Here is a 26,084-nt window from a genome sequence, read left to right as displayed (position 1 = left end):
TGGGATAGAAATAGAGAGGGCAGAAATGGGTACATATCCAGGTGGGACATAGGGCAGAGATGTGGTGGGAAAAGTGGATGGGTTTGAGGTTAGTTACATAAAATTTGAGAATTCCATGTTAATACTACCAGGTTGTAATCTCCCTAGGTGGAGTATGAGGTGTTTCTCCAATTTGTATTTGGCTTCACTCTGGCAATAGAGGAAGCTCAGGACAGAAAGGTCAGAATAGAAATGGGATAGCTTTGGATAGTTTTTTTAAAAACACTCAATGTAGTTTTTCTGTGATTATCTTGACCTGTTAGATTTGAGCGAAAGTTATTTCAGCTCCTTTCACTCAAGCAGGATAAATAGCTGGGTCTTGTATGGAAACAAAGAACTGCAGATGCTGGTTAATACGCAAAAGGGAGCAGTGCTGGAGTAACTCAGCAGGCCAGACAGCATTTCTGGAGAATGTGACATTTTGGGTCGAGACCCTTCTTCAGACCCTAAACGTCACCTATCCATGTTCACCAGAGATGTTGCCTGACCTGCTGAGTTACTCCAGCAGTTTGTGCCCTTTTGGGTCCTATTTGGTGTACCTTGCATGACATTTTAAAATTTGCACTTTTACTTTTGTTAATTTCTGTGATGACTTGTGCAAATGAATAAACCCTGAATCTCATTGTGTAGCATTCATTTAGCTTGGGTATTTGGATGTTATCATTTGTTATAGGAAAGATGTTGTCAACTTGAAAAGGGTACAGAGAAGATTTACGAGGATGTTGCCAGAACTCAAGATTCTGGGCTCTAGGGAGAGGTTGAGTAGGCTGGGACACTATTCCTTGGAGCGCAGAAGGATGAGGGGTGATCTTGTGTCTACAATCATGAGAGGAATAGATCCGGTAGATGCATAGTCTCTTGCCCAGAATCGGTGAATCAAGGACCAGAGGACATGGGTTTTAGGTAAAGTGGAAAAGATTTAATAGGAATCTGAGGGACTATCCTATCCAATCCATGTACCTTTCTAAATGTTTCTTAAATGCTGCAATAGTACCTGCCTCAACTACCTCCACTGGCAGCTCAAACCATATACCCGTCACCCTTTATTTAAGAAAAAAAAAATACCCTCAGATTCCTAATAAATCTTTCCCCCCTCGCCTTAAACCCATGTCCTCTAGTTCTCGATTCCCATTTTCTGGGAAAGAGACTCTGTGTGTTTACCTGATCCATTTTCCTCATGATTTCGTATACTTCTCTAAGATCACCTCCTGCGCTCCAAGGAATAGAGTCCTAGCCTGCTCAACCACTCCCTATAGCTCGGGTCCTTGGGTCCTAGCAATATCCTGGTAAATCTTCTCTGCACCTTGTCCAGCATGACAACATCTTTCCTGTAACCTGGTGCCCAAATTGATGACATTACTCTAAATGTGGCCTCACCAACATAGAAACATAGAAAATAGGTGCAGGAGTAGGCCATTCGGCCCTTCGAGCCTGCACCGCCATTCAATATGATCATGGCTGATCATCAACTCAGTATCCCGTACCTGCCTTCTCTCTATTCCCCCTGATCCCATTAGCCACAAGGGCCACATCTAACTCCCTCTTAAATATAGCCAATGAACTGGCCTCAACTACCCTCTGTGGCAGAGAGTTCCAGAGATTCGCCACTCTTTGTGTGAAAAATGTTTTTCTCATCTCGGTCCTAAAAGATTTCCCCTTTATCCTTAAGCTGTGACCCCTTGTCCTGGACTTCCCCAACATCGGGAACAATCTTCCTGCATCTAGCCTGTCCAACCACTTAAGAATGTTGTAGGTTTCTATAAGATCCCCCTCAATCTCCTAAATTCTAGCGAGTACAAACCAACGTCTTATACTGTATAATTGTAACATGACCCCTCAACTTCCATACTCAACTTCATCGGACAGATGAAGTGCCAAAAGACTGACAATCTTATGTACCTGCAATGCCACTTTCAAGGAACAATATCCTAGATCCCTCTGCTCCCCAGAGCCCTAGATCATAGATCCCTCTGCTCCCCAGAGCCCTAGATCATAGATCCCTCTACTCCCCAGAGCCCTCTCATTCACTGTGTAGGTCCTGCCGATTTTTCTGTATTAAATTCCATTAACCATTCCTTCGCCCACCTGTCCAACCGATCAAGATACTGCTGCAATTTCTGGTAACCATCTTCACTATCTACAATACCACCCACATCTGTAAACTTATTAATCATGTCATGTACATTCTCATCCAAATCATCAATGTAGATGATAAACCTCGATGGGGCCCAGCACTGAACCTTGAGGCACATGACCAGTCACAGGTCTCCAGTCCGAAAAACAATATTCCACCATCACCCTCTGCTTCCTTCCATGAAGCCAATTTTCTATCTAATCAGCTATCTCTCCTTGGATTCCATGCGCTCTAACCTTCCAGAGTAATCTACCAGCAGTTCTCAACAGCTGCCACTTCTTCATTTAAAAATCAAATTGATAATGATTGTCAGGTGTAATATGTTTGTCAAGACATAGACAATGGCATTTCCAAAATATCAATTTTTGAGGCAAACTTCAGTTGGCATCTGTTAGGAAACTTGCATTTGAAATGGATTTCTAGCTTGACTTATCAAAGTTTGATTAGAACTTAAGTAACATGGAGATTAGTGTGGTAAGCATCTTTTGCCTTTTGTTTTCTATTAGGAGAATTCTGGCATGTGACTGACTTGCATTTGGATCCGACCTATCACTTGTCAGCTGATCCTACCAAAGTTTGCTTTTCATCATTGGGTCTTCCAGCAAAGCATGCAGGACTTTATGGAGACTATGCATGTGATTCACCATATAATCTTATTCACTCTGCTTTTAAATTCATGAAAGATGCCGAAGTTCAACCCTCCTTTGTGATATGGACTGGGTAAGCATTAATGTTACATAAAACCTTACTCTGACAAATAATTTCTTCCACCAACACCATGGCTGTAGAACATATCTTCAACAAAATGAAAGCTGCAATTACCAACAGGTTTCTTTGAGAACAATTCTTGTGCCTGTGACTATACCATAGAAGAACAAGTTGAGCAGGCTTATGGCAACGTCACCATAGTGGCATGCGACACTCCTCCATGTCGTGCACTATGCATCCACAAATGTTTTATTGTTTGTTTATCATTATTTTGTTCTTGGGCACATCCATCAGATACCACCATCTGGTTGTATTTACCCCTAATGACGTGATCACCTCTGTCTGCATGAAGTGAGTCCCACTGAGGAATGTGTTTGGATGGTGAGAAGCTCTTATACCATTGGATACTGTTCTGTTTCCAGTATTTTTTTTTGTAGTCATGGTCTTCCTCGACAGATCAGTGCACTGCAAATGTTAATTATTTTCATACATATTATTTCAAATACAAATAATATCGTAGCTCGTAAAGTAATTGGGCTCAGTGTTTTCCTTAGCTGTTTATAAATAGTGTCTTTCCTTTTAATGCAGTGATAGTCCTCCCCATGTACCAGCTGAGAAACTCTCTACAAAGATCGTGATTGACATCCTCCGTAATATGACACAGACTATTCAGAACCACTTTAAAGATCTACAAGTTTTTCCTGCTCTGGGAAACCATGACTTTTGGCCACAGGTAATGACAAAATATAGATCTACATGAAGTATCAGGGTGTTTATATCACATAGTACTTTGCAAAGCATGTGCACTTTTTTGATGATTTGAGTTTTCACAAGCCTTTTTTTTTTTTGGCAAAATTAATCAAGGCAATTTAAGCAGATGGTTCATATTTGACATTTGTCATTACCCCAAATCTGCCACAACAGTAAGAGTAAGAGGGGAAAACACTTTCATCTTTTTTTATTTTATTCCAAGTCGGCAAAATACAAATAATTTAATATTTATGATTGACAAACTATAAAGAATGGTATTTTTATTGCTAGATCTTGAGAATATGGAGAACATCAGCATAGGAACAGGCCATTCTTGACAATATCGGTACCGGTAATTGAGCTGAGAAAGCCATTTTTAGGAGTACTGATAAAATAACCAATAATAAATAGGTGGCATGTTGGTGCTGAGTCAAAGTGCTTCACTGCTTCAGCAACCTGGGTTTAATCCTAATCTCTGGTAGTGTCCTTATGGAATTTGCACATGTTCCTTGTGACCAACTGAGTTTCTTCTCCCACATACTGAAGATGTGCTTGTTGTAAGGTTAATTGAGCTCTGGAAGTTGCTATTAGTAATGGCATGTTGGCCTTCATAACAAGAGGAATTCAGTACAGGCGCAAAGAGGTCCTTCTGCAGTTGTACACGGCCCTGGTGAGACCACACCTGGAGTAATGTGTGCAGTTTTGGTCTCCAAATTTGAGGAAGGACATTCTTGCTATTGTGGGAGTGCAGCGTAGATTCACAAAGTTAATTCCCGGGATGGTGGAACTGTCGTATGTTGAAAGAATGGAACGACTGGGCTTGTGTACAATGGAATTTAGGATGAGATGTTATTGAATCATATAAATGGCCTGTCCCACTAGGTGATTTTTTTTGGTAGGCGACTGTCATAGTCGTAGCAGGTCGCCGAAAAACCGGCGACTGGAGTAATGGGCCTGTCCCACTTGGGTGATTTTATTTTAGGCGACTGCCGGCGACCACGACAATGGAATTCACCGAAGTCAGCACCGGCGACGACCTACGTCATCCTGGCGACAACCTACGACAGCACCTACGTCAGGAGAAGACTAGCTACAACAAACCCACGGTAGCCGACTCACTGAAAAGTATTGAACATTTCAAACTCCAGCGGCGACCAGAAAAAAGCTACAACTATTTGGTCGACTGTTGAGACTACTCACGATCATACAGGCGACACACCGGCGACTGTGTGGCGATCGCCTAGTCGCTGGCAGTTGCCTAAAAAAGCGTCTAAGTGGGACAGGCCCTTAAGATTAGTAAGGGATTGGACACACTAGAGGCAGGAAACATGTTCCCGATGTTGGGGGAATCCTGAACCAGGGGCCATAGTTTAAGAATAAGGGGTAGGCCATTTACAATGGAGATGAGGAACAACTTTTTCACCCAGAGAGTTGTGAATCTGTGGAATTCTCTGCTTCAGAAGGCAGTGGAGGCCAATTCTCTGGATGCTTTCAAGAGAGAGTTAGATAGAGCTGTTAAAGATAGCGGAGTCAAGGGGTATGGGGAAAAGGCAGTCACTGATTGTAGATGATCAGCCATGATCACAGTGAATGGCGGTGCCAGCTCGAAGGCCCGAATTGCCTACTCCTGCACCTATTGTCTATTGTAAGTATGCGAGTGGAAAAATCTGAATGGATAGGAGCGTGGAGCGGATTAAAAAAGGGGTGGTACAAATGTATGCTTGATCATTGGCAGAGACTCGGCGGTTCAAAAGGCCTGTGTTGTCTCGCTCTGTAACTATAACATGTTACCAAGACTTTTCAATGACATTTATTGCAACTACAGTTTATTTTGGTAAATATTGCAAGGTGAATATTCCAATGAAAAGTCTAACCTAATATCAATGTTGATCGGGAAGTTGGTCATAGAGCATGAAACAGAAATAGACCCTTTGGCCGCATTGCTGCAAATTTAACCTTCACATCTGTTGCATGTGTTCTACACCCCTCAATTCCCTATTTATTACATAGATACATAGAAAATAAGTGCAGGAGTGGACCATTCGGCCCTTCAATCCAGCACCGCCACTCCGCTAGGCCTAAGAGTTCTATCTAACTCTCTTTTGAATGCATCCAGTGAGTCGGCTTCCTCTGCCTTCTGAGGCTGAGAATTCCACAAATTCATATCTTTCTGGGTGAAAACATTTTTCCTCATCTCAGTTCTAAATGGCCTACTACCCCTTATTCTTAAAATGTGGCCCCTGGTTCTGGATTCCCCAACATCGGGAACATGTTTCCTGCCTCTAGCGTGTCCAATCCCTTAATAATTTTATGTTTCTATTAGATCGCCTCTCATCCTTCTAAATTCCAATGCATTCAAGTCCAGTCGTTCCATTATTTCATCATATGACAGTCGCACCATCCCGGGAATTAACCTTGTGAACCTAAGCTGCACTCCCTTAATAGCTACAATGTCTTTCCTCAAATTAGGAGACCACAACTGTACACAATTCCTCTTTGTTCCTATACTCAAATCCACTCATTATGTAGGCCAACATTAACTTTCTTCACTGTCTGTGTAGGTTTATAGTTTTGTTTATAGTTTTGGACATACAGCATGGAAACGGGGTCATTGGCCTTCGATCATTCATTCACACTTGTTCAATGTTATCCCCATTTTCTCATCTGCTCCCTGCGCATTAGGGGCAATTTTATGGAGGCCAGTTAACAGACAAATCTGCGTGTCTTTGGGATGTGGGTGGAAATTGGAGCACCCGGAGGAAATCCATGAGGAGGGATCTGCTGGGGGAGTGTGCACACTCCACACAGATAGGATTAGGAAGTAAGAAGGTCAGGGTCAAACCCGGATCTCTGACACTGTGCAATAGCAGCCCAACTAGCTGTACCATTTGTGCCACTTTAAATGCTGCTTAAATTTTGCTATTGTATCTAATTCCACTAATTCCCCCGGAGCGGCTTTGAAAGTACACTTTATAAGTTCATATATATTAAAAAATAATAATTACTATCTTCTCTTTTTGTTAGGATCAGCTTCCTGTTAATATGAGTGAAGTTTATTGTGCTGCAGCTGACATGTGGAAACAGTGGTTGACACCTGAATCACGTAGTACCCTGCAAAAAGGTAACACTGCTCATGAAAACAATTAATGCTGGCCAGGCAACATCAGTGGAGAGTGAAACAGAGTCAATGTTTCAGACAAGTACACATCATCAAATATGGAAAAGTAAGAAGACCGGTCGGTTTTAAGTTGCAGAGCAGGCAATACGTGGAAAGATAGAATTGAGGGGGGGGGGGAATGAGAATGCAGGCCAATGTCAAAGTAAGAATCACAAAAAAACAGTATTTGCAGAGTATTTGCCCCTTCTCTGTGGTGAAGGGGCAGCCATGGGGATTTAAAAAAAAATGTTTTAAGGCACTGGTGTCATCAGAATGGATTCAGCGTCGTTGTTCAACTTCTGTCAAGGAGAAGCTATACTTCACCCTCGTTCGACCTCAGTTGCAGCATGGGACCTATACACAAATAGAAACATTTCTTCCATTGAACGTGTCCAAAGTCAGGCAACTCGATTTTTTACTAATACCTATGAGAGAGAAGCGAGTGTAACCAAACATCTGAATTCACTGGGGTGGAACCCTCTTCAAGACAGATGTGAAGCTCACCGTTTGATCTGTTTTTACAAAATGTTAAATGGTCAGCTCGACATAGATTACCAAACCTACACCAATCCGAAACCAATTAGGATCAAACAAGGGCATTCGATCCAATTTGAGATACCAGCTACCAAGACAGATGTGTACAGCAATTCATTCTCCCCCCCCCCCCGCACAATTAAAGCATGGACTAGTCTTCACCCTTCCATAGTTACCCAACCAGATGCAACTAAATTTAAGGTAGCTCTTTCTTCCTAAGAACCCTTTCTGGCTTAAGTCCTCCCTCCACCACTTCCAGTTTAAATTCAATTTGGAATATTTAGGAGGACCAGGAAACCAAGAACCAAGCGGAGGCAGAGAAAGTGGAGGAACTAGATGAAGACCTTTATAAAAAGGAAAGCTAGTTGTGTGAAGAACCTGAGTAGACCTGAGATGGGCACAATAACACGTATTCCAATGAGGAGTTGTGCACACCTGGGTCCCCTGTGGCTCCATCTTCATTGTGGCAAAGGTGAATGAAGATGTAGAAGTTGTTCAAAGTAAGAATGTGTTGAAACCTCACAAATGTGATTACCTTTGCTGCAGCAATTCTAGCCTGCATTCCACATCTTTAAACACTTTGTTTTCTCTGCAGCTGCCCTATTTAATTGTATTAATCTAATAGGTCTTTAAATATTGGGATTGCCTGGGCAACCAGAATGAGGCCACTGGGGCTGACAAAGGATGTTAAAGATAGCATTAAAGCAAAAGAGGGCATGTAACATGGCAAAGATTAATATGAAGCTGGAGGATTGGGAAGCTTGTAAAAATCCAGACAGGAGTAGGCATGGGTTGCTGGAAAATCATGTTGGAGAAGCAACCTTTAGAATGGAGATGAGAAGAAATATATTTTGCTGAAGGTGGTGAATCTGTGGAACATTCCGACAGATTGCTAAGGAGACCAAGTCATTGGGTATTTTTCAAGTGGAGATAGATTGATTCTTGATTAGAAAGTGGTCAAAGGTTATGGGGAGAAGGCAGGAGAATGAAGTTGGGCGTGAAATATAAATCAGCCATGATTGAATGGTGGGGTAGACTCAATGGGCCAAATGGCTTAATTCTGCTCCTATGTCATGAATTTATGAAACCAAATGCAGATTGGGTAATGACTACAGAATATTTGCAAGAGTAACTCTGAGCTCCAGTTGCCTAATGCTTTATCCATCCCATTCCTATTCTCACATGTGGCTTTAACTTTCTGCGTTGTTCCAGTGATTTTTTTCAATTTGAGTTTGAAGGATTAGGAACAGTAAAATTCCAATAATCCATCATCTGACTATTTGGAAATCTTGATGGTTTGACATTTGAGTGACCAGGTAATGTTTGCTGCACTCAACTTGTGCCCTGGTTCCACTGCTCCCTTTCAACTTATCTGGTTTACTTAACATTTTATTGTCATTATGTGATATTATTAAAAAGTGAAGTAAGTGCATTGCTGAGTTCCTCAGTGTATCCAAGTATCCCTCAGTTTCCATTTTTATTATTTTCTGTCTCTTAACTGTTGACTTTTAAAGTCATTGTTATCGTGTTAACTGTGGTCCTACCCTATTACTGATATTCTATGTATCCCTCCCCCACTCTCTGCAGCTTAAAACATGTTTTCACTACTTATTTTCCGATGAAGATTCCTTGACCTGAAATTTAACTGTTTTTCAACACCCAAGGATGAGCTGTTTGAGTACATCAGTAATTTTGGTTTCAGTTTTGGAATTAAATTTGTTGTTGCTTTTAATATTTTAATTGAAAATTGAAAAGTGAAATCATATTTGGTCCATTCTTAGTCATGTGTGTGACCAAAAATATGATAAATTCATGATACAAATTAAGAAATTGACCAGCTGGGTTACTCCAGCACTTTGTCTTTTTTTTAAACCCGCATCTGCCGTCCCTTGTATCTCTAAACAGGTGTCTCCTGCTGTCTTAGTGATAAAGTTCAACCCTTCATTAATGGGGAGGAGATTAGATTACTTAATCTTTAGTTATTTTAACTGTACATTTCAGTTTGATTTCCTCTTCCTATAGGTGGTTTCTACACCCAGGTCCTTAATGTTAATGCTACTCAGCATAAGCAAACACTCCGGATAATCAGCCTGAATACAAATTTGTACTACGGTCCAAATAAAGTGACAGAGAAATTGCCAGATCCTGCAGGGCAGTTTGAGTGGTTCGAAGTAATATTGAAGAGAGCTCAGAAAAATAAAGAGAAGGTAAATCTATTTCTCGTGTTCAAAATAGAACATCGTTGGAGCAAATAATCCTTTATAATTTGCCAGTTAACAATTTAATATTGATGTAATTGAGGTTTTATTTTGTAAATTAATTCATGACACACCATGTAATTTGGTGTACATGTTGTTCCTGTGTCTGGCTCTCCATGTTTGTGGGGTGTATCACTTGGAACATGCAGTGAGGTCTTGCATGCAGAAGCAAAGGGAACGAGGGCACAGTGATATCAGCCCAGGATTAAGAGTGAATGGTAGAGGAGAGGGATGGAGAAAAGACAGAAGCATTTTCTTTTTTTCCCTCTCTTGCTGACTCTTGTGTGAGATGCGCCCCTCCCCAACATGCCCCTGCCCTTTCTTCACTTCCCCAACCACCGCCCTCCGTCTCTGGTATCCAGGACAAAGTCTGTCTGACATGAGGTCCTATAACCAAGGCAACATGATGTGTTTGATGCACCCCAGCTGATAATGCAACCCACAGTTTGGGAAGACTGATTGATTATATACACCGTGTATAAGTCGCCACCCATTTTAGTTAGACCTTCCAAATGGCTTAATAGTTCCTAGCACATTAAATATATGGAACCCAACAGCTCAGCTGAGTTAAAAATGCCATCATTTCTCAGAATAAAGTGGGTTGAGTACCTTTGTGAATTTTGTCATAGTCTGTTGTTGACATTTGCTGGGTCACAGTGTTGTCAGTCAAGGACAGCTTTAATTCCTGACTGGTTGGTACAAATACATTAGATCCTATTTATTTAATGAGTAATCCTTTGATTTTACAATACCTTAGATACTGTAGGGCATTTAGGGATTTTTTTATTAAAGTAAAATCTACTTTTTTTCACGACTTAATTTGTTTCTTTATAATATTTAAGAGTTGTCCATTAAGTGATTTAAAAAAAAAAAGTATCTATATATAATCTATTGGTGGGAAAGTGGGTATTTTTTTAAAACTTTTTCAGCTGCAGATCCCACATGATTCCCCTATTTTGTCTACAAGTTAGTGGCCTTCATGTATGAACTTCTATTCTTTCCTTTTACTTTGAGAATGAGTCACAACACAAGATGTTTCACAGCTTATTGGCAGTAAATGTCCCGAAAACACTGTATCCCCATATCTTGTTTTGTAAATGCCTGCAATTTCTTTCGTTTTGTCCTATTTCTTTTTGTATTCTTACAGTGAATAAATGGCATAATATGCTTTTTAATGGCAGTTGAAAATTAAGTGTTTTAAGAATTACAAGTAGAGAGTGCAGCAAACAACTGCTCAACTGGTTAATGTTGTGAGCACTTTAGAGGTTAAGGCAGACTCTGGTTAAAAATGGCATAACCCATACAAGGGAACAAATCTGATCCAAACTTTGCTTAATGATAGATAGAAATAAAGATAGATCATTATCATATCACAGAGAAATGATTTGTTTTGCATAACATACACAAAGTATGCAGTCATCACATATAGGGCAATGTCAATTTCCATATTTCTAATTTCCATAATGAATGTTCTATCCTGGGCCTCTTCCATTGCCAGTGAGGTCACACAGGATCCATCTACGGTGTTGAATAATCAAAAACTATATCTTTATGTTTTTTGGAAAATTGCTTTAGGGAAGGCAGCTTTCTTGAAAATAAAAAAAAAGACACAGTGCTGGAGTAACTCAGCGGATCAGGCAGCACTCCACCAGCCTCTGCATCCATCAAAACCTTCTCTGAGATTGCTGCCACCTTCAAATTGTTCCCATCACCAGCCTTCGTCCGAAAAAGCGTCTCGACCTGAAACATTACCCATTCCTTCTCTCTAGAGATGCTGCCTGGCCCGCTGAGTTACTCCAGCTTTTTGTGTCTATCTTTGGTTTAAACCAGCATCTGCAGTTCCTTGCTAAGGCACCACATAGGAGTTTAGTGGGCAAATTTAGTGTGCATGGTATTGGGGGTAGAGTGCTGCCATGGATAGAAAATTGTTTGGCAGACAGAAAACAAAGAATAGGGATTAACGGGTCCCTTTCAGAGTGGCAGGCAGTGACTAGTGGGGTACCGCAGGGCTCTGTGCTGGGACCGCAGCTATTTACAATATACATCAATGATTTAGATGAAGGGATTCAAAGTAACATTAGCAAATTTACAGATGACACAAAGTTGGGTGACAGTGTGAACTGTGAGGAGGATGCTACGAGAATGCAAGGCGACTTGGACGGGTTGGGTGAGTGGGCCGATGCATGGAAGATGCAGTTTAATGTGAATAAATGTGAGTAATCCACTTTGGTAGCAAAAACAGGAAGGCAGATTATTATCTAAATGATGTCAAGTTGGGAAAAGGGGCAGTACAATGGAATCTGAGGATCCTTGTTCATCAGTCAATTAAAGTAAGCATGCAGGTACAGCAGGCAGTGAAGAAAGTGAATGGCATGTTGGCCTTCATAACAAGAGGAAGAGGAGCAAAGAGGTCCTGCAGTTGTATACGGCCCTAATGAGACCACACCTGGAGTATTGTGTGCAGTTTTGGTCCCCTAATTTGAGGAAGGGCATTCTTGCTATTGAGGGACTGCAGCGTAGGTGTACAAGGTTAATTCCCAGGATGACGGGGCTGTCATATGTTGAGAGAATGGAGCAGCTGAGCTTGTATACTCTGGAGTTTAGAGGAATGAGAGAGGATCTTATTGAAACATATAAGATTATTAAGGGTTTGGACACGTTAAAGGGAGGAAACATGTTCCTGATGTTGGGGGAAGTCCCGAACTAGGGGCCACAGTTTAAGAATAAGGGGTAAGCCATTTAGAACGGAGATGAGGAAACACTTTTCACACAGAGAATTGTGAGTGTTGAATTCTCTGCCTCAGAGGGTGGTGGAGGCTGGTTCTCTGGATGCTTTCAAGAGAGAGTTAGATAGAGCTCTTAGGGATAGCGGAGTCGGGGGATATGGGGAGAAGGCAGGAATGGGGTGCTGATTGTGGATGATCAGCCATGATCACATTGAATGGCGGTGCTGGCTCGAAGGGCCGCATGGCCTACTCCTGCACCTTTTGTCTATTGTCATCCTACACACTTCTGCAGAGCGCTCCCTCCGCAATATCTTGGTTCACACATCCTTTCCCACTCTGGCTAACACTCCCTGGGTACTTTCCCCAGCCACTGAATTAGATGTAGCTGCTCCTGTACCTCTTCCCTCACATCCATGCAGGGATCCCAGCAGTTCCTCCAGGTACAACTCCTCCAGCCTCATCTACTGCATCCAGCATTCTCAATGTGGACTCTTATATCATTAGATATAATTAATGTTAGGATAAAAGATTGAGGATTTGATAGTTATGAGGAACTGGCAAAGAGGAGCTGAGGCAGGATCAGCCATGATCATATTGAATGGCAGAGCAGATTTCAGGGGCTTGATGGCTTATTATTGCTCCGGTTATCATACATTCTTGTCTTGACTATAAAATGAGTTTCAGATCTCATGACCACTCTTGTATTGTAACAAAATAAATGTGATTCCTAGCCAATTGGTTTATTCCCATAAAATAATTAATGTACTTTCTTCTAGGTTTATCTCATAGGACATGTTCCTCCAGGCTACTTGCCAGGTTGTCTGAGTACCACTGCAGTGAGGGAGAAGGACAATGAGAGATTGGTGCAAATTCTTCGCAAGTACAGCAATGTCATTGTTGGTCAGTTTTATGGCCACACTCACAAGGATAGTATAATGGTCCTTCTGGATGATCAAGGTAATACTTTAATATATTGATTTAATTGGTTTCTTAATTCTTTCAGTGAACATGCGTCAGTTGTCCTGTTTCTGCAGCCTTTTAGAATTGTGTCCATTATATTAAATTGTCTTCCCTCATTCTTCCAGCTCGTATGTATCAGTGTACTTATCTGCAATCTGCTTTGTGAACTCATTACACCAGCCTGCCTCTCAACTCCAGATTATCATTATTCTCTTACAATTTTTGCTACATTTCCATGTATTGACAGGAGATTATTTTGAAATGGCGTCCAAGTCATTATATGTCAACAAAAGCAGCGTTTGAGCAAAATGTACTTTGAGCAAAAAACAATGCTGGAGGAACAGCCCTAGGCCGCATCTGTGGAAGTAAATCAGCAGGTGGTGTTTTGGATCGGGTCCCACCATTTTCTGAGTTCCTTCAGCAGTTTATTCCTTGCCCAAGACTCCAGCGTCTACAGTCTCTTGTGGCTACTGGTACTTTGATGGAGGAAGTACTTTGCATGAACTCCTTTAGTCTGAGTAATAATTATTCATATTTAACTCCAATCTTAAACAATCTGTGTTGCTATTGCCAAGTTTTTTCTGTGCATTTTATAAGTTTCCGGGTAGCAATGCGATACCCACTCTGCTCAGCCACTGTACCTCTCATGGAGGTGTGGCTTCCAGCTTCCCTTCTAGCCCTGGTCACTTATCAACCTAAATGCAGCTAAGTGTTAGATAGTCAAGTTGAGTCTAGTGGAGTTTATTGCCATACGCACAAGTATGGTGAAGTACAGGTACAATGATAATCTTGTTTGCAGCAGCACTGCATGCACATTAGACTAAAACATCATACAAAAACATTAAATTATACATAATTTACACAAGATAAAAAGAATGAAGAGTAAAATATTAATACAAAAATACACGTTTAGAAAAAACTAAGTCAGCAGTATTATAAGAGATGGTCCCTAATGTTCCTGAGGTCGGAATAGCATTCCCACTAAGAAAGTAAGGTCAATTACTATTAGGAAAGTAGCTGTTCCTGAGCCTGGTTGTGTGGAACTTCAAGCCTCTGTACTTGCCCACTTACTGGATGGTGGGGTTCCGTGGTGAAATATAATGCTGTCCTGAGGCAGCTCCTAATGTAGATGTTTTTTGTTGGTAGGGAGGGTTTTGCACGTTATGGACTGGGCTGAGTCCACCCTCTTGTGTTTCTGTGCATTGGAATTACTGTTCATACCAATCTGCACTGATTGAAGCACCACTCCTTAATCAGCTTTTCATGCATTCATTGTCATTTATGATTGCTATAATTGTGGCAGCACCATCTTCCTTGGTCAAAAGAGATAATGTACTAATTTAATATCTCTGCAAAGCCCTCTTCCATCATTTGTATATATTTTTTGATCCCTAATCTGCTTTTCTTTGTTCTACCCGCTTGTTTTGTAAAATGTGTTTTGATTCCTTTTTATGTTAGCTGCTACTATCCTATCATCCTTTTTAGTTTGTTCTCCTTCACTTCTCTGAAAGAAGTACTGCATAGCTCTAACTCAGCATGACCTTGATCTAATCCAAGATGCAATTTACTTCAATACAATTAGTGCATGAAAATTCCTTGTGGTTGGAAGAGCGATGAAAATAATACATTACAATTTTTTAGATTCTGAGATCAAAATTAATGTTCTGAGTGTTTATTTTGAAACTTTGGGAACGTTAAAACTGTATACACATCGGTTTTTAGCTGAGCAAAATTGTTTAGAAAACCTCCACTGTATGGGCAAGGATGAAATAATTACAATAGATGGTGAGTTAGACAGAAAGAGATTCAAAACTATTGCATTTCAGATGAAGTCGAGTTTATATATTTTTTGCTGTGTGTAATATTCCTGATGTATAGTTTGTACGCACCATAAAGAATTATTGGTGGGCCTTGTAAGCAGCCCAGCAAAGGAAATGTGGGGTGTCACCTGAAAGAAAGGTAGACACTAACAGTTTGTAATGCCTTAATAACAATCTAATACTACTTCACTTACAATGAATTAATATGAGATGTTGCCACTATTCTTCTGTGAAAAATTAATATAGCAGCTAATTTATTCACAGCATGACCTGCTAACATAGAATGATACAGTGAGGAAACAGACCCCTTGCCTCAATTTGCTCACACTGGCCAACATGTACCAGCTACGCTAGTCCCATCTGCCTGTTTTGTCCATATCCCTGTCCTATCCGTGTACCTGTCTGACTGTTTCTTAAATGTTGGGATAGTCACTGCCTCAACTGCCTCTGGCTGCTTGTTCCATACACCCACCATTCGTTGTGTGGTAAAAGTCACCCCTCAGATTCTCATTAAATCTTTTTCGCTTCACCTTAAACCTATGTCCTCTGGTCCTCGATTCACCTACTCTGGGCAAGAGACTATGCATCTATCCGATCTATTCCTCCAATGATTTTATACACGTCAATAAGATCACCCTCCATCCTCCTGCACTCCAAGAAATAGTCCCAGCCTGCTCAACCTCTTCCTTTAGCTCAGACCCTCTAGCCCTGGCAACATCCATGTAAATATTCTCTGTACATCTTTCCTATAACATGGTGCCCAGAACTGAACACAATACTCTAAATGCGGCCTCACCACGTCTTATACAACTGTAACATGACCTCTCAACTTCTATACTCACTTTGACTGATGAAGGCCAATGTGCCATACGCCTTTTTGACCACCCTATTTACCTGCCACTCCACCTTCAAGGAACCATGCACCTGCACTCTTAAATCGTTCTGCCCTATAAAACAGAGCCCTACCATTCACTGTGTAGGTCCTGCCCATGTTAGACTTCCCAAAATGCATCATCTCATTTCTCTGTATTAACTTCCATCAACAACCGGGCCAATCACTCAAGATCCTGCTGCAATTTTTCCACAGCTATCTTCACTATCGCTATTATATCACAGTTTTCAGATGAATGATTAGCTTATTTGTTTTGGAGATGATAGCTACTGCATGGAAATAGTATATTGGGAAAGCCCTCCAGTTTGTGTGCAATTACAGAGACATGGCTGCAAGAGGACCAGGGCTGGGAACTGAATATCCAGGGGTATACGTCCTATCGAAAACACAAAGAGGTGGGCAGAGGGGTTGGGGTAGCTCTGTTGGTAAGGAATAAAAGTCAGTCTCTTGCGAGGGGTGACAGAATCCGGAGATGTAGAGTCAGTATGGATAGCACTGAGGAATTGTAAGGGTAAAATACCCTAATGGGAGTATCTACGGGCCCCCATACAGTAGCCTGGATATAGGGTGTAAGTTGAATCAATAGTTAAAATTGGAATGTAGCAAAGGTAATGCCACAGTGGTCATGGGAGATTTCAACATGCAGGTAGACTGGGAAAATCAAGTTGACACTGGACCCCAAGAAAGGGACTTTGTGGAATGCCTCCGGGATGAATTCTTAGAGCAACTTGTACTGGAGCCTACCTCGAAGAAGGCAATTCTGGATTTAGTGTTGTGTCATGAACCGGATTTGATAAGGGAACTCAAGGTAAATAAGCCATTAGGAGGTAGTCACCATAATATGATACGTTTTAATCTACAATTTGAGAGTGAGAAGGGAAAATCAGAAGTGTCAATATTACAGTTGAGCAAAGGGGACTATGGAGGCATGAGGTAGGAGCTGGCCAAATTTGACTGGAAAGGGACCCTAGCAGGGATGAAGGTGGAACAACAATGGCAGGTATTTCTGGGAATAATACAGAAGGTCCAGGGTCAGTTCATTCCAAAGAGGAAGAAAGATTCTAAGCGGAGTAAGAAGGGACCGTGGCTGACAAGGGAAGTCGAGGACAGTATAAAAATAAAAGAGAAGTATAACATGGCAAAGATGAGCAGGAAGCCAGAGGATTGAGAAACTTTTAAAGAGCAACAGAAGATAACTAAAAAGGCAACACGGGGAGAAAAGATGAGGTACAAAGATAAGCTGGACAAAAAATATAAAGTAGGTATGTTACAAAACTTACCTTCAGCGGCGCTGCATTTCTGCCCCTGCCCGTGTGCGCGACTTTGGCGCCTTTGAGAAGGGGGCGGGTTTAAAATGCGATATTCAAATCGATCTCTGACAGGCTGTTTAGTAGCTAAAGAAAAATCGCTTCGACTGCCGTTTTATTAAGTTTATTAAAATTAGTGCTGGATCATTTAATTGCTAGAGTAAATAAAATCATCTTCAAATGCTGTCAACACTGACAATGGGCTGGATCTCATGTAGGGGACAAGGCAAGATATGCCGTTTATTTCTTTCATATAAACTTGCATCTTAGGATGCCTTCAATCAAAATTTCAAGTTGCGAAAATGTCATTAAGTAAATATACGAACCGGCAGTATTTTTCCGGCGATATGAGGATTAAATTCACTGCAACCGCAACGTTCCAAACCAGCGCGTTCCACAAAACCCCACCCGCAAGATGATTTAAATGCCCATTAATTTACAAGAATTAAACACTAAATTCCTTCCATTTGGCCTATAAATTCATGACAATGAGATTTAATAATCATGTTATATTGTGAATTCTTGTGTGAATGTTATTTGGACACTTAGGCTTTTTTTTAATGTTAACCTTTTCTTAAGAAATGGATAGATGTTTAGATCTAGTAATTGAATTTTGTAATTAGCTACAATTAGGTAACTAACTAATTATATGGTTTAATTTCAGGTCATCCAAGTAAGATTGTTTCATATTTGTTTCAGAATGCTTCAATCTATAATAACTGAAATTAATTTTTAAGAAAGTTATGGGCATTTGACTTTCCTTGATCACAGCTTTTGTTTTAAGTCAATGGAAAAGCAATAGGGAACAAGATGCTAATTCCAGAGTATGAAAATGGCCATAACCTTTTTAATACTGAAGATATGAATGTGAATTAGGTGTCAAATTAAACTTCTTTTTATGCTTTATTTGATGGGATAAATTGCAGACTTGATTTTTAAAATCTCAAAATGTTGTAACATTGCTATATAAAGGATGATAGTAAAAGCTTCTTTAGGTATGTGAGGAGGAAAGAATTAGTTAAGACAAATGTGGGTCACTTGAAGACAGAAACAGGTGATTTTATTATTGGGAACAAGGAAATGGCAGACGAGTTGAACAGGTACTTTGTTTGTGTCTTTGTAAGTGAAGACCGATACAATCTCCCAGATGTACTAGTGTCCAGAGGAACTGAAGGAAATTCACATTTGGCAGGAAATGGTGCTGGGTAGACTGATGGGACTGCATCCCGGGGTACTTAAGGAGGTGGCTCTAGAAATCGTGGATGCATTTGTGATCATTTCCCAAAGTTCTATAGATTCAGGATCAGTTCCTGGGGATTGGAGGGTAGCTAATTTTATCCAACTTTTTAAGAAAGGAGGGGGAGAGAAAACATGGAATTATAGACCAGTTAGCCTGACATCAGTGGTGGGGAAGATGCTGGTGTCAAATATAAAAAACGGCACATTTGGATAGCAATAATAGGATCGGTCCGAGTCAGCATGAATTTACGAAGGGGAAATCATGCTTGACTAATCTTCTAGAATTTTTTGAGGAAGTAACTAACTAGGAAAATGGACAAGGGAGAGCCAGTGGATGTAGTGTACCTGGACTTTCAGAAAGCCTTTGATAAAGTCCCACATAGGAGATTAGTGGGCAAAATTAGAGCACATGGTATTGGGGGTAGGGTACTGACATGGATAGAAAATTGGTTGGCACACAGATACGGGTCCCTTTCAGAATGGCAGGCAGTGACTAGTGGGGTACTACAAGGCTCGGTGCTGGGACTGCAGCTATTTACAATATATATTAATGATTTAGATGAAGGAATTAAAAGTAACATTAGCAAATTTACAAATGACACAAACCTGGGAGGATGCAGGGTGACTTGGACAGGTTGTGTCAGTGGGCAGATGCATGGCCGATATAGTTTAATGTGGATAAATGTGAGGTTATCCCCTTTGGTGGCAAGAACAGGAGGGCAGATTATTATCTGAATGGTGTCAGATTAGGAAAAGGGGAGGTGCAACGAGACCTGGGTGTCCTTGTACATCAGTCACTGAAAGTAAGCATGCAGGTACAGCAGGCAGTGAAGAAAGCGAATGTCATGTTGGCCTTCATAACAGGAGGAGTTGAGTATAGGAACAAAGAGGTCCTTCTGCAGTTGTACAGGGCCCCGGTGAGACCACACCTGGAGTATTGTGTGTAGTTTTGGTCGCTAAACTTGAGGAAAGAAATTCTTGCTATTGAGGGAGTGCAGCATAGGTTCACGAGGTTAATTCTCATGATGCCGGGACTGTCATATGTTGAAAGAATGGAGCGACTGGGCTTGTATACTGGAGTTTAGAAGGATGAGAAGGGATCCTATTGAAACATATAAGATTATTGAGGGATTGAACACGTTAAAGGCAGGAAACGTGCTCCAGATGTTGTGGGAGTCCAGAACCAGTGGCAACAATTTAAGAATAAGGGGTAGGCCATTTAGAATGGAAATTAGGAAAAACGTTTTCACCCAGAGAGTTGTGAATCTGTGGAAATCTGTGCCTCAGCAGGCAGTGGAGGCCGATTCTCTGGGTGCTTTCAAGAGAGTTAGATAGAGTTAATATTTGTGGAGTCAAGGGATATGTGGAGAAGGCAGGAACGGGGTACTGATTGTGGATGATTAGCCATGGTCAGAGTGAATGGCATTGCTGGCTCGAAGAGCCGAATGGCCAACTCCTGCACCTATTGTTTATAAAATGTCAGCTGAGGCCTTGCATTAATGTCTCAGTAGAAAGATTTCAAAGTCCCTCAACACTCCACTGATACTCCACTCCAGTTATACATTTAATCCTTTCGCTGGACTAAAACTCCTTATTAGAGGTAAAACATTTTCATCTGAGCCAAACTGACAATGTTGAAGATGCATTTGCTGATAACAGATTAATTTATATTATGATTGTAAAAGTTTTGGCTATGAATTCTGCATTTTGTAATCCATTTCATCTTTTCTTAAATGTATTATTTTTGATTTCTATTAAAAAATGGCAATATTGGAAGGAATATAATTTTGATGTGTAAATATTAATATTACAAAGTCACTGATTTATTTCCCAACTAGGCAATCCAGTTAACTCTTTGTTTGTGGCACCTGCTGTAACTCCTCATAAAGGATTTTTGGAGCAAGTATCCAACAACCCAGGCTTTCGCCTGTATAAGTACGACATACAGGATTACAGCTTGCTGGTAAGTTGCTGCTTATTGTAAGCAGTCTGAATTGGCATTCAGAAATGAGTGGAATCTGAAAATTGTGTCCATTTTGACAAAGTTGCACTGATTTTAAGGGAGGATCAATTTTCTGATTAAAAAAATTAATTTATAAAAATACAAAAACGTATATGAAACAAAGAAGTCAATTCTTCTTCAAACTTAGGACATCAGTTTGAAGAACAGTCCTGACCCAAAACGTCAATAATCTTCTTTTCACAAATGCTGCATTGTCTTCTGAGATACTCCAGCACCTTTTGATTCACTGTTTATGATGCCACCTATTTATGTATCACTTGCTAAGTTGCTAATCATGATCGTGGAGTGAATTGATGTTCGGGCTCTTGACAAGATGCCTGTCAAATGGGATACTTTGTCATGGATGGTTTTGAGTTTATTCTTTGAAAGTTGGATCTCATCCTAGCGAATTGAGGAGATTTTGTTTGGGCCTTGCTGTATGTAGAATGGATTCCTTAATTGGGGCGTTTCATTCACTTATCACCAGTGTCCTGTGCTGCCGCTTCTCCGGATACCTGAGAAATCCAGCTTGGTCAGGTAGTCAGTGTCGTACATCATGGAACGGGTCCTTGGGCCCAACGTCCATAATAACCAAGATGCCTTCCTCAGCTAGTCACATTTGCCAGCTCATGGCCCAAATCAGCTCATGGCCCAAATCCCTCTAAATTGTCCTTATTTATGTACCTGTCCAAGTTACTTTTAAATATTGTAGTACCTGCATCAACTACCTCCTCTGGCAGCTTGTTCCATATATCCAGCATCTTCTGTGTGGGAAAAGCTGCTCTCAGGTTCCTATTAAATCTTTCCATTCTTGCTTTAAACCTATGTCCTCTGGTTTTTGATTCCCCTACTCTGGGTAAAAGACTGTGTATTCACCAGATCTATTCCTCTCATGATTTTGTACACCTCTATACGATCATCCCTCTGTCTCCTGCACTCCAAGGAATAACATCCTAACCCCCCCTCCCCCATCCTTTTTGTATGAGTACTGGCAAAAACCTCATCAATATTCTCTCTGCTCTTTCCAGCTGAAAGGCAGTGTTAAGGAACAAGAGCATAGAAAACAGCTGCTGTCACTTAATCTCATATGCAGCCATCAGTACTGCAGAATTTAACCAAGAGGTGGGACCAATGTGGTGAATGCATTCGTGACAGGGGTAAGGGGTAGGTAGCCCTGTTGGCCAGACAGCTTGAATTGCTGCCAGTCACAGAGAGAAGATGCAGTTCTAACCTGGGGCTTCTCAGCCCAGGATTGATTAGTGCAATTGATATTATACTTATTTTGTAGTAAATCCATCTGGTTGCTTGCTGTAAAACGTGCAACGGTTACAATGTCAGTAAAGTGTGTAGTAAATATACCTGGCATATTAGTTGTCTCAGCCAAATCTTTTATGACAGCCCTCGCACTTTAAAAAGGATGTTTTCAGGAGTTTATTGGTGGTGGTGTGATGGGGTGCGTTGTTGAGGGAGATGGTTTTTTTTTTTGCTTGGTGTGAATGCAAGCTTTTTATTAAAAAAAAAGATGGCACAGCGGTAGAGTTGCTACCTTACAGGGCATCCAGCACCAGAGACCCAGGTTCGATCCTGACCCCTGGTGCTGTCCGTACAGAGTTTTATGTTCTCCCTGTGACCACATGGGTTTTCTCAGAGATGTAGGGTTTCCTCCCAAACTCCAATGTTTTGTTGGTTAACTGGCTTTGGCTTGTATATTTGGTATAAGTGTAAATTGTCCCTAGTGTGTGTAGGCATGTGTTAATGGGCGGGGATCGTTAGTCAGTGTGGACTCAGTGGGCCGAAGGGCCTGTTTCCGCGCTGTCTCTCTAAACTAAACTAAATGAGTGGGAAATGTGGGACTAGAGAGATGAGAGAGAAACTTGCTTTTCAAATCTATTAGAAACAAGCTTTTAGCTACCTATCTGAAAGTTTAGTGGAGAAATGTTATTTCTCTTGCAGGATTTCTGGCAGTATTACATGAACCTCACTGAAGCAAATGAGAAGAAAAAGCCTGACTGGAAGTTGGAATACAGCATGACATCCGCCTATGGCATAAAAGATCTGCAACCACAGTGTTTATTGGACTTAACTGATCGGTTCATAATGGCACAAAGTGAGAAATTTCATATGTATTACAACCATTATTTGGTCAGTTATGATCCAAGTAAGAAATGTGTTGGCCTTTGTAAGATGAAACAGATATGTGGTATAAGATATTTAGATAGCACTTCATACACAAACTGCATTCTAAAGGGACTAAAATAAAAATTTTCTAGAAATTAGATTGATAAAGATTGTAAAAATGAACATTTTATTTTACATTTCCTGGCAGGCTATTACCTTGTTTATCTTGTACTTTATTTTGTTGGGTGCATATTCTGATTAATTTGTATTGTGGTGGATGTTCATGTTAAAATGTGTTTTTGAGTGATCTGTTGCTTTTAATTGTATGACTGACCTGACAAATGAAATTCCTCGTATGTTGCAAAACATACTTGGCAAATAAAGTGTGTTTCTGATTCAGATTTTCCCAACATTCTATTTTTCTTATTGTAATCCAGTGAATTTCTTTGATGCAATTTTATTTTGTGTACTTTTATTTTGGAGCTGTAAATTTCTTTAGGGTGTTGGAGTCGATATATTCCATAGTTATCTCAAATGGGGTTAGGTAAGGGGGAGGTACAGCGAGACCTGGGCGTCCTTGTACATCGGTCGCTGAAAGTTGTCGTGCAGGTTACAGCAGGCAGTGAAGAAAGCTAATGGAATGTTGGTCTTCATAACAAGAGGATTTCAGTATAGGAGTAGAAAGATTCTTCTGCAGTTGTATAGGGCTCTGGTAAGACCACATCAGGAGTATTGTGTACAGTTTTGGTCTCCTAATTTGAGGAAGGACATCCTTGTGATTGAGGCAGTGCAGCGTAGGTTCACGAGATTGATCCCTGGGATGGTGGGACTGTCATATGAGGAAAGATTGAAAAGACTAGGCTTGTATTCACTGGAGTTTAGAAGGACGAGGGGGGATCTTATAGAAACATATAAAATTATAAAAGAACTGGACAAACTAGATGCAGGAAAATTGTTCCCAATGTTGTGCGAGTCCAGAACCAGGGGCCACAGTCTTAGAATAAAGGGGAGGCCATTTAAGACTGAGGTGAGAAACTTTTTCACCCAGAGTTGTGAATTTGTGGAATTCCCTGCCACAGGGCGCAGTGGAGGCCAAATCACTGGATGGATTTAGGAGAGAGTTAGATGGAGCTCTAGGGGCTAGTGGAATCAAAGGATATGGGGATACGGGTTATTGATTGGGGACGATCAGCCATGATCGCAATGAATGGGGGTGCTGGCTCGAAGGGCCGAATGGCCTCCTCCTGCCCTAATTTCTATAAGCTTTTTGCCCCATTGTGACTCTGCTGGTGTTTAAAGTGTAATCTAAATAATCCCATTTGATGTTCATTCCTAGTTGCATTGGAATTTTTTCCAATTAAAAACAAATCTGCTTCCAACATTCTTCCAAGTTCACAATTAGTTGTGTACTTTTGTATGATCTAAATTATCTTAAATTTACAATGTTTGATATCTTCTAAAACACTTCTCATTATTCATTCTGTAAAAACTATTCTGTGATTTTTGGACATAATCATCAAATGTCCCCTTAACCTGCTCTGCCCTTTTATTTATAGAGAAATCCTTTATTTCTCTGATCTCTCAATGCTGATAAACTCTTGCATCCCAATTGTGGTGAATCTCCTCAGTACCCCATCTCAAGAGGACTCGACCTATTCTAAATGCAAATTTCAGCTTTCCATTTCGGGCCCAACCAGAGTTTTATTGAATTTTAATTTTGGTTCCTTGCTGAGGGAATATTTAATTGAGGGGTCGAGATAGAGTAAATGGGAAGGAACTGTTTCCCACAACATGTATCATGGGGCATACATTTAACAGGATTGGATGAGACCACATTTTAGGAAACATTTTTCACTGAGTATGGCAGGAATTTACTTTATATGGGCAGAAACCTGCGTAATATTTTGAGTATTTCATACTTGAAGGGCTACAGGATTGGGATGGTCTTTTTTTCTTGCCAAGCACATAATGGCCAAATTTTGTTAATTTTCAATTACTATTCTTGCCTCTCAATAAAGGCAATCATCTTTATTTACATTTATTTTAACGACCCTTTCAACATTATGAAGGAAATTCTTATTTATTGGCAAAGAAATTAAACGTCGGCCTTTTTTGCTTTTTTACACTTTCGGCTTCCAAATGAAACTTGTTGGTTCAAACCCCACATCAATGTGTGTACTTGATACAAGATTAAATATTCAAATGTAAGAGTGCTTCACTGCTGATGGAAGGTGTCTTGTAACCTAGTGATTACGCACACTGCAGTTGATGGTAAAAACACTGCTCGTTGCACATTGATAAATATCATTTTATCTCTGTTTGTATTCAATATAAGACTATTGTGTGCTAAATTGGTTTTAATTTGTTTTACATTCAAAATGTACTTGCACATTTTACAATTGCTTCCCGAGTGTACATGGAAATCATTGGCTATAAGAGAGAATTGTTGATAGCTTGAGCATTTCTCATTGAACTTGTTTCATTGATGTTTAAAGTAAGCAGCCACAACTGGTTGTTGAATGTACAAATTTTAAATTGTATGACTGACCTGGCCAGTGATTTTTCACTACACCAATTGGTGTATGTGACAATAAATGAACTTATGAAATCCCAAATTTAATATGGAACCTCATGAATGCAGCCTGTTTTGTTGAGTATTTCCAGTTTTGCTTTTATTCCAGATTTCCACCGTCCTGTCTTCTGCTTTCATCATGATCTTTATTCAATTATATAAAAGTGTTTTGAACTTTTCTTTGTACTAAGGCTGCAGAAATAACCTACGTGGATGGTGTAAGTGGATTCTTAGGATTTGTTGTTTGAGGGGAAAGAAATGCAAGTAGGGCATAAATATGAGAGGTGATCCCACTGAAATATACAAAATTCTACCTTTACTAATCTTGGCTCTAGCCTGGATAGCTTCAACTGTTTGGAACAGGGTTGAGAATTTTCTTCATCTGGTGTAATGAGGCTTTCAAATTATATAATCATACCAATCAAATGTCTGTGAGCGAGACCCATTCACCTGTATCCTTCTAAACCTTTTTTTTTAAATACATGACCTGACCAAATGCCGTTTTAAACATTGTAATTTTACTCACTTCTACAGCTTCTGGCAGCTCATTCCATACATCCACCCACTGGAGGGAAGAAGTTGCCTTTAAGGTCCATTTTAAATCTTTACAATCTCACCTTAAAAATACACCGCCCTCCATAATGTTTGGGACAAAGACCCATCATTTATTTATGTACTCTCTGTACTCCACAATTTGAGATTTGTAATAGAAAAAAACACGTGGTTAAAGTGCACTGTCAGATTTGAATAAAGGCTATTTTTATACATTTTGGTTCCACCATGTAGAAATTACAGCTGTGTTTATATATAGTCCCCACATTTCAGTGCACCATAATGTTTGGGACACACGGCTTCACAGATGTTTGTA

At 40.4% G+C, this 26,084-nt stretch overlaps 1 protein-coding gene across 2 annotated transcripts in view; it reads left to right on the top strand.

The window, feature by feature from the left end:
* The window catches only part of smpdl3a (sphingomyelin phosphodiesterase acid like 3A), a 32,946-nt gene extending 7,679 nt beyond the window's left edge, over positions 1-25,267 (top strand). The window contains exons 2-9 of one of the 2 annotated variants that reach the window (XM_055635724.1): positions 2,680-2,893; positions 3,470-3,614; positions 6,656-6,752; positions 9,345-9,529; positions 13,083-13,263; positions 20,363-20,487; positions 21,555-21,648; positions 22,480-22,614. In XM_055635724.1, the coding sequence (XP_055491699.1) occupies positions 2,680-2,893; positions 3,470-3,614; positions 6,656-6,752; positions 9,345-9,529; positions 13,083-13,263; positions 20,363-20,487; positions 21,555-21,641 (1,034 nt within the window). In that variant the 3' untranslated portion in view covers positions 21,642-21,648; positions 22,480-22,614. Of the gene's footprint in view, positions 1-2,679; positions 2,894-3,469; positions 3,615-6,655; positions 6,753-9,344; positions 9,530-13,082; positions 13,264-20,362; positions 20,488-21,554; positions 21,649-22,479 lie in introns of both variants that reach the window. The other variant, XM_055635723.1, reaches the window with a different exon arrangement.
* The last annotated feature ends 817 nt before the right edge of the window (positions 25,268-26,084 follow it).

Source organism: Leucoraja erinacea, chromosome 5 (genome assembly GCF_028641065.1).
Source record: "Leucoraja erinacea ecotype New England chromosome 5, Leri_hhj_1, whole genome shotgun sequence".
NCBI classification, from domain to species: domain Eukaryota; kingdom Metazoa; phylum Chordata; class Chondrichthyes; order Rajiformes; family Rajidae; genus Leucoraja; species Leucoraja erinaceus.
The sequence above is the reverse complement of the archived record's forward strand: the minus strand, read 5'-3'. Positions and strand labels throughout refer to the sequence as shown.